General features: G+C 41.6%; 1 protein-coding gene across 1 annotated transcript in view; it reads left to right on the top strand.

Annotated features, from left to right (window-relative positions):
• HOOK1 (hook microtubule tethering protein 1) overlaps positions 1-14,527 on the top strand; it is a 921,358-nt gene that overhangs the window by 122,710 nt on the left and 784,121 nt on the right. The window contains exon 3 of the mRNA XM_069232567.1: positions 11,364-11,436. Coding sequence (XP_069088668.1) covers positions 11,364-11,436 — 73 coding nt within the window. The remainder of the gene's footprint in view (positions 1-11,363; positions 11,437-14,527) is intronic.

Genomic DNA, 14,527 nt, shown 5'->3' with positions numbered 1-14,527 from the left:
TGACCAACACTTTTAGCTATATGACTACAACAAGAGGTTGCAAGAGCCAGATCCCCCGATCTGAGAGCTCTTTGAGTAAGGTAAAAGTTGGCCCGCAAGCGGAGCTGGCTAGGCCACCTCTGTACACTGCATTAGGATTGCAACACAGTAGCTTGAAGATAATCTGCTTTTGAATAGGGAGCCAATTCAAGGAGCACAAAAGCGGTCCTGAAGGTGCTCTTGTGGGGGTAGGTTAGCAATTAGGCTTGCCGCCATTAATGATTTGCATATTAAATAACGTCCACTTGTTTATGGCTACATATAGCACATTGCCATAGTCCAGACGACTGGTAAAGAAAGCTTGTGTAAGGGTATTCCTGCACTGCATAGGCATCCACATAACTATCTTCTTTATTAATGATGTTATTGACCTGAGAAGGCTCTCTGCATATGACTGGACTTTATTCATATTCATCTATTTAGATAGTAAAGGCTAGTTCATGTTAGCCGTATGTGTTTTAATTTATTGGGAACCTAGATCACTATAGGTACTATCTAAAAAACACACACACTTCTCTCTCTCTCTCTCTCTCTCTCTCTCTCTCTCTCTCTCTCTCTCTCTCTCTCTCTCTCTCTCTCACTACATTCACCAGTAAAGCCATTCAAGTATTGGATTGCCCAAAAAGTATATTGTTTAAGAGAGTTACTGCTTTATTCTGACAAGTAGAGACATCTCAGTCACATTAAAAAAAGCAGCTGTCAAGAATTCTTAGAATTGATGCCGACGCCAACTAGGTGCCTCCCCAGGAGCCTAAATGCAAGTACTCCGTAGAATCATGCACAGCATAAAAGACACTGGAGAGACAGGAAAAAAGGGTTAGGGAAAGAAGAAACACTGAAGCTCCCCTGTGGACTTCTGAAGCCTCCACCATTTGCTCTACGGTTAGTCCACCACTTGTGTTGAGGCAGAAGACATTAATATGTGGTCTAGTTGTATAATAAAAGTAATTGTATAAGCGAGTGTGTATGTATTTTACAGTACTCACTCTATAGGTTAAGAGTAAGGCAAACCCACAGTCTAAGTAAGATACTCCAGTAAAATGGACTCCAAAAAATGGAACTGCAAAAACGGAAAGGTTTCAGGAGCAGATCTTCAACAGTAGGCAGCAGCAGAACATCTGAAGAAAAAAGGGATGGATTCAGAGTTTTTCAGATGTGTTACTCTATCCAAAACGTGATGGATATCCCATCTATGTTATTAAAGGTGCCATAAGATGTAGTGCACTTATAAGTAAGTGGACAGGATATCCGTCAGGTTGGCGATTAAGTAACCTGTCTGCCAAACTCTATTTTAGGCCCAAGTTGACGAGAAGAGCCAAACTTAAGGAGGAAAGCTGAAGGGGAACCAAAAGGGGTGCCCAAAACCAACAGACATGTACACAGGAAAATCAGGTGTGAATTTGTGTGACAGTGGAAGACGTAGGATTGCCAGGCAAAGAGATATTGGGTGTATCTCTTTATATACTGTTTCTACCACACTTGATTCAGCAGCACTACACCTCTACTACCTTGGATAGAGTAGGTATGGTAGCCCAGATCAGTAAAAGACACCATGATGGAGCCAGAAAAATGCCATCTCTCTTGCAATCCAGTCTCTCAGTGTATTTTACAATGTGCTGTCTTACATTAAGTGAATTTCTGATACCTTGCACTGCGGCGATAATGACCATAAAGATGTTGAAAAGCCCTTACAATACTGAAAGCTAATTTTGTATCTTAATAATAGAAAGGCTTAGGGTTTCAATGCCGGTTACTTTGATGTTACTTTATCAGCACCTTCTGAGTGGGAGCTGGTAGAATACTCTTTTTGGGTACTATGCATGGTTATCTGACCAATACATTGAATGTTTGACAAGGTATTTGTCTAGCACTTTGCTATATACACTGGCAAAGATTATCATTTCCATTTACTGCTTTAGCTTTCACTAAGCATCTCTAAAGTATACAGATTAGTCTTTTGGCTTCAAATCTGTGTATTTATTTGTGTATACGCACAGAAAGGCCTTTCTCAAAAGATTTTCATCTGTCCACAATGGATAATTTTCATTTCCAAAGCAGTGTTACCCATTGATTCGGCAGAAACTTTAGGTCTCGCTTTTAGCTATCTGTTGTCAAAGACCTCTTGTGGCCCATACCAGAAACTTAAGAGTGGGATTTGCCCCAGCCCATTGCTTTTCATCAAGTGCTTTCTTGTCACTTTCATTTGCTTCTTATTCAGTGGCTTTCCTCCTTCTTCTTTTGATTGACCCTCCCTTGAAGCATAGCTTTTTTACCGTTCGATTGGACGACTTGTATCCTTCTGTTGCTTACAGTCAAGGAGTTACTCTTATCTAGCTTCTTCAGTCAGCACTCAGTGCATTTGTGTTTTCTTACTCTCTCTCATGTGCTGCTTCACACCTCAAATATCTGGCCCCATACACTCTAAGAGTTGCTTGTCCCTCCTCCCAGCTTGTCTGTAAAAGAACATCGGAAGGTATTTTTTTGCTGGGTTATAACTAAAGGGATGATTTTAAAGGTTGTTTTTGGTTTGTCTTATGAATTCCACGTATTTCATTGGCACAAACGTATTTTTGTTGTACTGGGGAAAAGGGCTGGTTGCTGCATTCACTCAGCTGGCATGAGTCAAACGTGGGTCCCATGCCCAACGTGCCAGAGTGCTCAAATTACACCCTATTGATAAGGCCCAAATAGTCTAAATCTGATGTGGGGTTATTTGTGTTCCCTTCTGGACGGGGGCTCTCTTGGCCGTTTGGGTGGACTATTCCCATGAGGAGCAGTGTTATTATTGATTTACCTAAGGTTAGGCCTCTGTCTAGAGTGGTATAGTGGGTGAAAAATGATGGACTGGAATGGAGCCAAGCGATCACTAGTGGCTGCAATTCATTTAAGCATTCAGTGCATCACTATGTCTGTTGCAAGATGTTTTTAACCCCTGTCATTAAAACAAAAAAACAAATAAAACCTGGCATTGAGAGACTGACACTGGGGGGAGCATGCAGGGTCCCCATGACTTTTGTCTTCTTCCCCAAGTGTCAACAGTCACCACTGTTGCAGATATCTTCCACTTTACAACTGCCTTACCATTCCCTTTCAGGACTGGGTAACATCAGTGATTTGCTACCATAATTCCATTTCAGGACTGGGTAGCACATCAGTGGTTTGCAACCATAATTTCAGTTGCAAAGTATTGAAATGTGCATAGCAAACCACTCGCTTTCCTCTGTGACTAATTATGGGTCATAAAGCACACTTTGCAGGTTGCCAAAATATTTCCTGCGCACAGTGTGCCCTTTGTACATTGCGATGCATTTTTGCAGCTGCTGAGCTTGTGACTTTTCGAACGGCAGGGTTTTCAGCTACAAAAATGCACCAGGCTCGTCAGTCCTTGTTTACTTTTTATTTCTGCTTCTGCATTCTCGCTCATTTACACCATAGATAGCAAAGGCATTGCCATGGTTACCAATTCATGAGTCTAGGTTAGCCATGGCTATCAATGGGTATGCTTAATTGACACCTGTAAGGGGTTGCACTCTCAGGCCACTGATCCGCCATTCATTGGCACTTCTATAATCAAAGATTTAGGGCCAGATGTACGTACATTTTGGTATGTACAGACCCTATTTTGCGATTCGGTAATCTATTTACTGAATCGCAAAATAGGTTTGTGATTCGCAATTAGGAAGGGTTGCTCCCTTCCTAATTGCGAGTCGCAGTGAGATGTAGGATTGTTTTGTGACTGTGAATGCGGTCACAAAACAATCACAGTTAGTACCAATTTCAAATTGGTGCTAACCCATTCGCAAACGGAAAGGGGTCTCCCTGGGACCAGTTCCCCTTTGTGAATGGTAGCGAAAATATGTTTTCAGAACAGGCAGTGGTCCCAGGGACAACTGCCTGCTCTGAAATATTCAAAAGAAAACTTTTCATTTTCGTTTTTGAAATGCATCCTGTTTTCCTTTAAGAAAAACGGGCTGCATTAAAAAAAAAACTACTACTTTATTTAAAAGCAGTCACAGACATGGTGGTCCGCTGTCCACAGCAGGCCACCATCCCTGTGAGGGCGGCCATTCCCAATGGGGTCGCAAATTGCAACCAACCTCATGAATATTTATGAGTTAGGTCATTTGCGACCCTGTTGGGAATCGCAAACAGTGTCATTGACACTGTTGTACATCAGGTTTTGCGACTTGCAATTTGCGAGTCAAAAAACCTATTACTCGTACATGTGGCCCTTAGTGTTTCTACACCACGTCAGACCATGAGCTTCATTTATAAGTGGTCTGTAATGGGACACTGCTGTTCCATATGCTAACCTCTTACATCCTCTGTCTCATTTAGAAGTTGGATGATGGAGGTTCTTCTATAACAGAGCCACTACTGGCCCTGCATCACGAAAACTCTCATTGCTTTGGAATCTCATGTTCTTCCTTACTTAGATTTAGACTTCTGACATCATATCATAATTTAAAAAAAGTCCCATGTTCTTTAGGAGATACCTCTGAATGTGTCAAAGAAATTGGTTTTATATTCTCTTCAGAAAACAACAAAATGTATTATACGGCTGACATGCATCCTCAAAATGATGTACCTACCTGCAATGTTTTCTTTCACCAAAACTGCCCCTGCCATGGAGATGGCAGCCGTTTTGGCCAAGAAACAACTGAGTGGGAATTAGAGGACCTCTTCAGAGTTATGGTGGAGTCCATCATTAATCCTAATGACCCCTATGTGATGGATGCAGGATATTTTTCCCAAACGTTGTTTGCTTATTCTAAATTCATCATTACATTCATTTGTACACCAGACATCTGTACGCTGCCAAATGCTGATTGGCTTATAGCTGGTAGATATTTACCGAAGAGATTCATATCTAGTACCTAAAACTAACCCCATTAAAGTATCAATCCACAAGTCACTATGCTCCTAACATCTGTCACTGACTCACAGTTTTGATAAAAACTAGTTTCACCTACCTCACAATGTCTACTGCTGGACGACACATTAATGAACAAGGCAACTTTAAATTATACATTTTTCTGTGCGGTAGCCTGAATATGTGCAAGAAAATGGTTCTGATCTCTGCCAGTACAGGTTTCTGACATAAAGAACCCCTGAAAACAATAGTTTCCTTTTGTTTATATTAGATATATAGAGCTTTCTTGGTCTTGGAGATTTTTTCACATTGTTTTAAGATAGTTGCCTCATTGTTATGTTTTATATATAGTGTTACTTATTTTGAAAATATGTTTTATTTAATTACCATTGAAGGTAGTCATTTTAAGGCATACATACAGAGAGATGGAGACATGTTATCATTTATAAATATTTAACTCACAAAAAGATTAGTCTGAAAATAGTAAACATCTATGCAAGGAGATGTAGTTACTGACAAAAGGGAGTGGGAAAGTAAAAAAAACACATGAAATGTCCTAGTAGCAACTCACTCGAACGGCCTTACTACCTCTTATAAGCACAAATCTGTTCATTTGAAATACAAAATTTGCTAGCGGATTTCTGCATTTCTAAACAGTGCACTAGCATGCCATTAAATGGAAGATTAGAAGGTATGTTTTTATCAAAATGTTACTACTTTACAATTAAGGCAACAATAAGCACACAGAAGATGAATAGTCTCAGGATGTTGGACTTGGGCAGGGATCTTCATTCTGCTCTGTTGAAAAGACTTTCATTTCTACAGCTCCAATTTCAGGATCATGACTAATGATTAAAATATATATGCGGTACAAGATAAATATCCATCCATGTAACGCAGCGTCTCTTTCTGTCCTCGAGGTGGAATGCTCTACCGATATTCGGAGCGCCGTTCTCCGCGTTTTTTTGACTATGCTTTCTGGGAAGCATATATTTTGCTCCCGGTCGCTCTACACTTACTTGTAGCCTTTTTTCTTCTTTTGTTGTTGGTGGTGGGTTTTTTATTGGTCCTTTTGCCTGTCTCTATCCATGTTGTGTCCATCTTGTCTTCTTTGTGTTTTTGTCCCAGCATGCTCTGTTTTTCTTTTATACTACTTCCTTTTTCCTATACTGGTCTATGGGCTTTTCCCAATCCAAGATGGTGTTACTTCCCTTTCCTGTGATGTCACTTCCCTTTTCTCAGTATAAGTCAGTCAGTCTTGTTCCTCCTTGCGTTGCAAACACTTCCTTCTGGTTGTGCTGTTCGCTCCTGTTCTTTGTTCCTGCTTTTTTGCCCTGGGAGATTTTTGCCTGTTCTTTGTTCCTGCTTTGCCTTGGGATATTTTTGCCTGTTCCTTTTTTCCTGCCTTGTACACTGGATATTGCCTATTTTTGTTTCCTGTTTTCAAGTCCTGTTTTTTCTTGTTTTTCCTTCAGTAGTTCCTGTTAGAGGTTTTTTCCCCACTGTTGGTTTTTTTTCCCTCTGGGACTCCTTCTGGAGGGTACGGGCTGCTTTGGCGTAGCCTGTCAAGCGGCACCGTGGCTACTAGAAGGGGTCGCCCTTATCTGGGAGTATACAGGACCTGTAGAAGACTTGGTGTATTCGCCAATCCGGAATCCAGAGGTGAGAAGTCCAGCGCAGTACGTGACAATCCATTGAATATTTGATAAAACAATACATTATAACACATATCGCTTACGTAGAATTTTGACCCACTACCAAGTCTGTGTTCCAAAACTGAATATCTTATTTTAGAACATTCTGTTCTCTTTATCAATACCCAATCACCACATTCCATCTTTGGACCTTCACCATATGATGTCTGTCATATCTTGGCATGTATTTGGCTTGATTATTTACAACCGCTTCTCACATATCCTTTTTATTCACCCATATTGGTTCTCCACCATATAACCAGTTAGGTGGTAACTTGTGCCAGGAAATCTTCTTTTCAGTGCAGCAAAGGGGGGTACTCCTTTGGTACAATTGGGAGTTCTTGAATTGCAATTTCAATATGAATCCTTTTAACAGTTGCTCTCTCTTGATATATTCTTTTAACATCCTATTTAATCTTTCAACCATTCCACTGGCTTTAGGACAGTATAATACAGTGCATAAGTGAACTATAGATAATTCTTTCAAGAACGTTTTCACTTCTTCTGAGGTGAATTGCACTCCATTGTCATGTATCATGTAGAAAATGAAGTACTGTTTCAGTGTAAATTCTGTTAGTTTGACGAGTTACAATCCATTGGGAATGATAATCCATTAGGACCAACTTGTATGTTTTCTGTACATTATGACCATTCAGTGGCCCTATTATTCCCAATGCTAGCCTGGCCCATGTTTTATGTGGAAATCCCATTGAAACTAGGGCAGCTTTGTGAGTATACCTAGTTTTATTAATATAAACAAAGTTAAGAGATTCCTTGACCATCTCTTCAATCAATGTATCCATTCCTGGAAACCAGTAATGAGCCCTTGCCTTAGACTTCATTAATCTCATGGGTGCTGAAAATGACCTGGAGCTGTCCTTAGCACCAGTGCTCATTTGCTGAGGACGGCTCTAGGCCGTACTAGCACCTTAGGCTGGAAATCCCTCTGGTGCAAACACCGAAGGGATTTCCTCTCATTTATTTTAGCCTCTGGAGTTGGTGAAGAAACTTCCCCAGCTCCATAGGATTTATTTTCTCTGAAAGAATGATGGGCACACTTGGCGCACTGACATCATTTCAGAGAAAGTGAAATTGAAATGTGCAGATTAGCTCATTTTACTTTCAGTACTTCAGTGCTCAGGGGCATATCTCAGCCCCTGAGCACCAAAGCAGATGGGAAAGAATTGTTGGAAAGGGGAGAATCTCCCCGTTCCAATGGTACCTCTTCCTAGTGAATCCCTGATTGGGAATCACCGCAGGAGGGCAGTCACCAAGTAGTCATCTACCCACTAGATCCCAGGTACTATTTTTAAGGGGGAATCGCCCCCAACCCCTGGCAGTGGGCAAATGCTGTCCCCCTCCCCCAGCCCCAGAAGTTTTTCCGCCTCCCCCCAGGGGCAGATTGGAGGTTTTTACCTCCAATCTGCCCCTGGGGAGGTGGGGGCAGAAGGCCCACTAGACAAAAATATTTTTTATTGTAAAGCAAAATGAGTGGGGTGGCCCTCCCAGGCTTCGGTCCTAGCCTCCACTCACCCTTACAACCCCAGCAGTCTTTGTGCCACCCATCAGGGGCAAATAGGAAACGTTTACCTCTAATCTGCCCCAGGCTGGAGGGGGGGCAGAAAGCCCACTAAACTACCAGGGATTATATTTGGAGCAGGGTAGTGGCCCCCTGACAATGAGCTAGTTCTCCCCCCACCCCCAGGCCCAAAAATCTGTCTGCCCACCCACGCCCAAGGTTGTTACTCCCAGTCTGCCCCAGGAGGGGGTAGGACAGAAAACCCCCTAGACACCAGGGATTTTTTAAAGGAAAAATGGGTGGGTACTGCCCTCCCAGGCATCTGGCGTAAAATACAAGCCTAACAGTCTTTCTGCCCTCATTGGGAGCAGAATGGAGGTGTTTTTCTCCAATCTTCCTCTGGCAGGGGGCAGAAAGCCCACTGGACCACCAAGGATTATATTTGGAGGGAGGAGCAGGCCCCCGGGCAATGGGCTAATGCTCTGCCCTTCCTCCAGGCCCAAAAGTCCCCCTCCCCCAGGGGAAAATGGAAGGTTATTACCAGGGATGTTTTGTGAAGAAATGGGTCAAGATGACCTGCATAGGCATTGGACCCAACTCCACTCCTCAAATGACCTGCAACAGTCATTCTGTCCCCCGCCCCCACTCCCAGGGCAGATAAGAGGTCTTTAACTCCAATCGGCCCCGGTGGGAGGGGCAGAAATCCGAATAGACACCAGGAAGTGTTTTTTTATCACTACAAGGTGTGGTAGTGGCCTGCCCACACATTGGGCCTAGCCTTCACCTGGCCGATGACCCCAGCAGTCTTTCTGCACTCCTGCGGACAAAAGCATCCTACCTTTTTTGCAAGAAGGGACATTTTGATTTTGGAGGTGTTACAGCTGGGATTTGTGTTGTCAGAGTATGCACCCTGTGCAAGGAAGAACCATCACTTTTAGTCAGGGTAAGCTAGATACACACTTAGAGATAACCTAGTAGCAGAGTCTAGGAGCAGAGTTGCAGTCAGTCTTTGATGTCCCGAAGGCTACAAGAGAACAGGGACAAGCCAGCAAGCCCTTGGAGTCTTTCTGGGTCAGATGATAGGGTCCAGTCCTTCCTCAGAAGGGCAAAGATCAGCAGGCAGCAGGGTCGCTCATTAAGGCAGAGAGCAGTCCTTCTTGGAAAGCAGTCCAGCGTGTGCCACTGCTTGTATCACAGCAGTCATTACTCTTGGCAGATTTCTTCACAGGCAAGCAGTGTACAGATTTGGTGGGGCCAGAGATCCAGTTCTTATACCCAAATATGCCTTTGAGGTGGGGGTGAAGAAGGTTCTTTGAAGGGCACTGTGGTCCTTTCTTCCTCAGCCCTTCTCCAGACTGTCAGTAGGGGGTAATCAGCCCACTGTGTGGGGACAGGCACTCTTTATTCAGGTGCAAGTGTCAGCCACAATCCACCCTTCCTGTCCAGGAAGAGCCATCAGAATGCAGATGAGTGCCAACCTTCCAATGTTTGTGGCTGTCCAGCGGGATATCACCAGGTGTAGCTGTCACCATCCCAGATGTGCATTGGAACAGACTGAAGGCACACAGAGCTGTAAGAGCAGAGAAATGTCCACTTTCTTAAAGTGGCATATCTAAAATAGTAATGATAAATCCGACTTTACCAGTAAAGAGGATTTATCATTGCCATTCCAAATATTTGAAACATGGTCCAGCTACTCCCTTCTGATCAGGAATTGCACCTTAAATGATTATTAAGGAATTCCCAGTGCTGGCCTATGAGAGGAGTAGGCCTCACAGTAGTGAAAAATGACTTTGGGATATTTTCATTACCAGGGCATGAAAAACTAAAAAGTATATCCTGACCTTTAGTTATGTAGCACCCTTCCCTATGGGCTACCTAGGGCCTACCTTAGAAGTGACTTATGTGTAACAAAAGGAAGTGTAACGCTTGGCAAGGTGTCTTAAATGCCAAGTCGAAGTGGCAGTGAACCTTCACACACAGACTGCAGTGACAGGCCTGAGACATGTTCAAAGGGCTACTTAAGTGGGTGACAATGTTGGTGCTGTAGGCCCACTACTAGTATTTAATTTACAGGCCCTGGATATATGATATACCACTTTACAAGGGACTTACAAGTAAATTAAACATGCTAATTGTGTATACACAAAGTTTACCATGGTTTAGGGAGGGAGCACATGCACTTTAGCACTGGATAGCAGTGGTAAAGTGCTCAGAGTCCTAAAGCCAACAAAACTGAGGTCAGAAAAAGAGGAGGAAGAAGGCAAAAAGTTTGGGGTGACCCTTCAGAGAGGAACATTTTCCGACAGGATACTTTTTTATATACATATAGCTAACGGAGTTGGGCTACGTCCCAATATCGTCCTACTTCTATACTGAATGGTTGTACTTTTTGGGCTTTGGTCAGGTGACATCTGGGGAAACCTGGCAAACCCAGACATTTCTGAAAACTAGACATCTGGGTGAGTCCAGGGTGGAATGCCTTGTGTGGATCCCATAAAGGTTTCTTACCCACTATGCCCTGCAAACCTCATCCTTCGTCTAAAATTGCCATAGCTTACATGATGTAGCCTTCCAGACTCAGCAAGAATCCACAAAATTCCTTCCATCCAGTGTTCTCCCACTTGTTTAGAGACAATGCTATCCTACTTAGCTAAATAAATAATCCTTCACATTATTTTAAAAGGCTGTAATGTTCTATTTTTAATGTACCTTCTTATAATTCACAATTATCTCTGAAACAATATGTGTAACTTACGTTTATGTACATATAATTGTAACTATAAGATAAGTAGAGTTGAGTCCTTTGTAAAGTAGGTATGCATTTGACCAAGTTGAGATACCAAATTTCGAAAGTTAATCAGTGTGCGTGTTAATGAAAATGGAGATCAGTGCTGGACATTTTTTAAGGGAGTTAAGAGGGTGGTGTGCACAACAGTGATGAACAAATTAAGTGGCAAATACATCAATATTAATTGTGTCCATACGGTGATACACACAACATACTATAAGCACTGATCACCTCCGTGTAGGAAAAATAAAAGTTGGTATTACATTGGGATTTATTTCAATTAATTAAAGTATATACATTCCAGAATAAAAAAAGGGAATTCAGGATGTATGTGTGTTTGTTTACATTGTTTTATGAAGTGAACAAATATTGTGTCATTTAGATAGAACAATATAGTAGCTTACACTCTAGATATTTCACCACTGCCTCATTTGTATTGCTCTGTAGAGATTCTGCCTGGTTTGATGATTCTTGGCGAAACCGTATTAAAGGTGAAGTTGGTGACAACTGGAGAATAAAGGTAATTGGATTTTAGAACTGTTGAATAATTATATGAACTAGATCAGAAAGGGGTGATGTACTAACAGACTATAAATTCCTGCGAGTGGCATGTAGTGCCTCAAAAGGTACAAAATGATACAAGACAGACATCATCAATGAGCAAGTCATCGATGGACGTATTTGTTCAAGACTGACCTGAATGAAATCTCCTCAGGTGCATAGTCTTACAATGTGGAGTGAATGATTTGGCACTGGAAGATGGACTTGCGCCAGACAAATGGACTCTACTTCAGCTGGAGGCATGTTGAGGCATTAGCTTCAGCAGCATTGCCTAACTCCATTCTCTCCTTGCTAGCGCGTCTGACCTTAATAAGTCAACTTACAAGGGGACGCGAATAGGTCGATGAACCTTTTGACTCGCAATTAAGATGTTCTTACCTTAGATCCAGTACATAATCAATAATCAATACACAGTAATCAAAATCATTAGTAATAAAAAAATCAATAATCAATGGAGTCAGTAATTATCACGTACCATGACCTTTCAGTCATGAATAACCACACCTTTAGTAAAAGTTTAGAATGTATGTTTCCCTATATTAACAATGCTAAGGTCATGTAGATTAATCTCAAAATCAAATGAAACACATACAGAAACAGTACTGGTTGTCCAAAGCGGCAGAAGAAACACAATCTAATCAAAGCTTCAACTAAAACACATTCTAAGTTTATGGTGCAAAGTAAATTGTGTCAACGTTATAACATACATGGAATTCAGCAGAGAAATTCATCAAATGTCAGTCCCTGTTATTGAAAGTCTTTAGTGAGAATCCCTAACTAACCTCAAATTAGCATCAGCATGTTGGGCTTCATGCAAAACAATTTAGTAACACCAATTTGGATTTTTTTTTTAACTATGGTTCTATCAAAATATTGCAGTTGGTACCTAGAAAGAAAAAGCAAATATGCATAATATTCATAATTCGGATATTCCTATCCTCAGGGTGGATCAGCAAAGCAGAATCAGTCTTCATCATCAGGACATCAGTTGATCAGCAAGGCACCAGGTTTCATCATCAGAATTTAAAAAGGGCAAAGTCTTTAAGCATTAAAGTTAAGCACGTCTCTAGTCAAGACACATAAGAAAGTAAAAACCTTTCGGTCAGGAAAATGGGCAATAATAACTGTCTTCTCTCAGAATTAATGAATGTCTTCCATTTCATGTACTCTTAATTCAAAACTGTTAAAACTATCCCCTAAATCCCTATTGGTCAGTTAATTGTGTGTTCACACTCTGTCCAATGAAACTAAAATCTCAAATCTATGAATTCTAATATTTCTCCGTTCTCATATTCTTGGTTGGTTCGTCTTGCGATGTCCTCATCATCCGGCTTGCCAGGTAACAATATTGTTACAGCTTCTACTCTTCAGTATCTTCATTGTTCTGGTCCTGGGAAGGTCAGTCTCACACACATTACACATAAAATGTTGCATTAGCAAGAACATAATCTCCTAGCAGTCGGTTCACACGAAAAGCTTCCGTTATGAGCACATTTAAACAATACAATAGAGATTCACAGTTTAACTCTCTTGGTCAGCATTTTTATTAAACAGTAAGGAATACAGCTTTTACATGAGGCCTGGCAACTAGGCCAAGGCACTCGCTAAGTTAAGGCCTACAATTAATAAAGCTAAAGCTAAATTCATAACCCTTAATATGACATATTACTGCATTAGTCTAACATATATTCAACATTTCATATTATTAAATCATTGATTAGTACATTTTGTTAACATTGGTGGCCATTCTTTGTAATCAAATTTTCAAATGCGTGCATTATTTTTCTACGTCATTTTATTTTCTACATAAACTTATTATTCAAAATACATAAACACTCATTAATAAAACACCTGCGCTAGCAATCCCTCCTCTGATGACTAAATATGTAATCACACTAACTATTACCCACAAATTTTCACACCAGCTAAAATTCTACAATTTAATTTATTCATAATTTCATCTTCCCCTTGAATTTTCCCTGTAAGTTTTTTCCCTTTTCTTTTCTTCCCTCCTCTGATTATTCTTTGACTTTCTCAATTTAATCTTTTTGCATAATTTACATCATCCCCATATTCCCAATAGACAAACCACAACAATTAATATCCCTTTTAATATTTTCAATAGAATCCCATTCCCAATGTTGCTAAGTCAATTTCCCACTGAAGAAAACTGACCTACAACCGGTTCAGGAGGAGTCAGATCACATTGACTTTGATCTACCTCAACTCCTTCCCGTTCTGGGTCTGGCAATTGCTCTGTTTGTCTCTCAAGATCGTCTGCTTCTAGGAAAGACCTCATCTGACTAGACTCTCCTGCTGCTTCAATTGAGATAGGCCCTCTGTCACCCTCCTGGAGGTCTTCTCCTTCATCTCTCACAGGAGTGACTGAACCGTCCTCAACGAGCTCAGATCCGGTCTCAGTTCCCCTTTGTTCTCCTTCCGACCCTGAGACTTGTCTCACTGTTGTTGGTACTCTCAACAATGCATCTTCATGATCCAGTGGACATGCCACTTTTTTAGTGTGACTTGCGTGGATTCAGTTCGGAATTCCAGAACACTTCACAGCTGTGGTAGATGGCAAAACTACCTGATATGGTCCCATCCAACGAGGCTCCAAACACGTCTTTCTCAAATGCTTTTGGATGACAACCCAGTCCCCAGCTCTCAGGTTGTGCCCTGGGTGATAGATCGGTGGCAGTGTGGTGGCTTCCACCTGCTGAGAAAAAGAGCAAACTACATCAGCCAGACCTTTGCAGTAATCCAACACCATATCATCTGTAATGTTGACAAGTGCATTTGCTGGCACCGCTGGCAACCTCATTGCTCTGCTCATGAGGATCTCATGCAGCAACAGTCCTGTCTTCCTGTTAGGTGTGTTTCTCATTGACATCACCACTAAAGGCAATGCCTCGGGCCATTTCAAATTCGTGGACGCACACATCTTTGCAACTCTTGACTTCAATGTTCCATTCATCTGTTCCTCTAGACCTGATGCTTCAGGGCGATAACTACAATGCAACTTCTGCTCAATGTTCAATGCTGCACACAGT

This window comes from Pleurodeles waltl, chromosome 4_2, assembly GCF_031143425.1.
Source record: "Pleurodeles waltl isolate 20211129_DDA chromosome 4_2, aPleWal1.hap1.20221129, whole genome shotgun sequence".
Classification (NCBI taxonomy): Eukaryota; Metazoa; Chordata; class Amphibia; order Caudata; family Salamandridae; genus Pleurodeles; species Pleurodeles waltl.
Note: the sequence above shows the minus strand (reverse complement) of the source record. Positions and strands in the feature narration are given on the sequence as shown.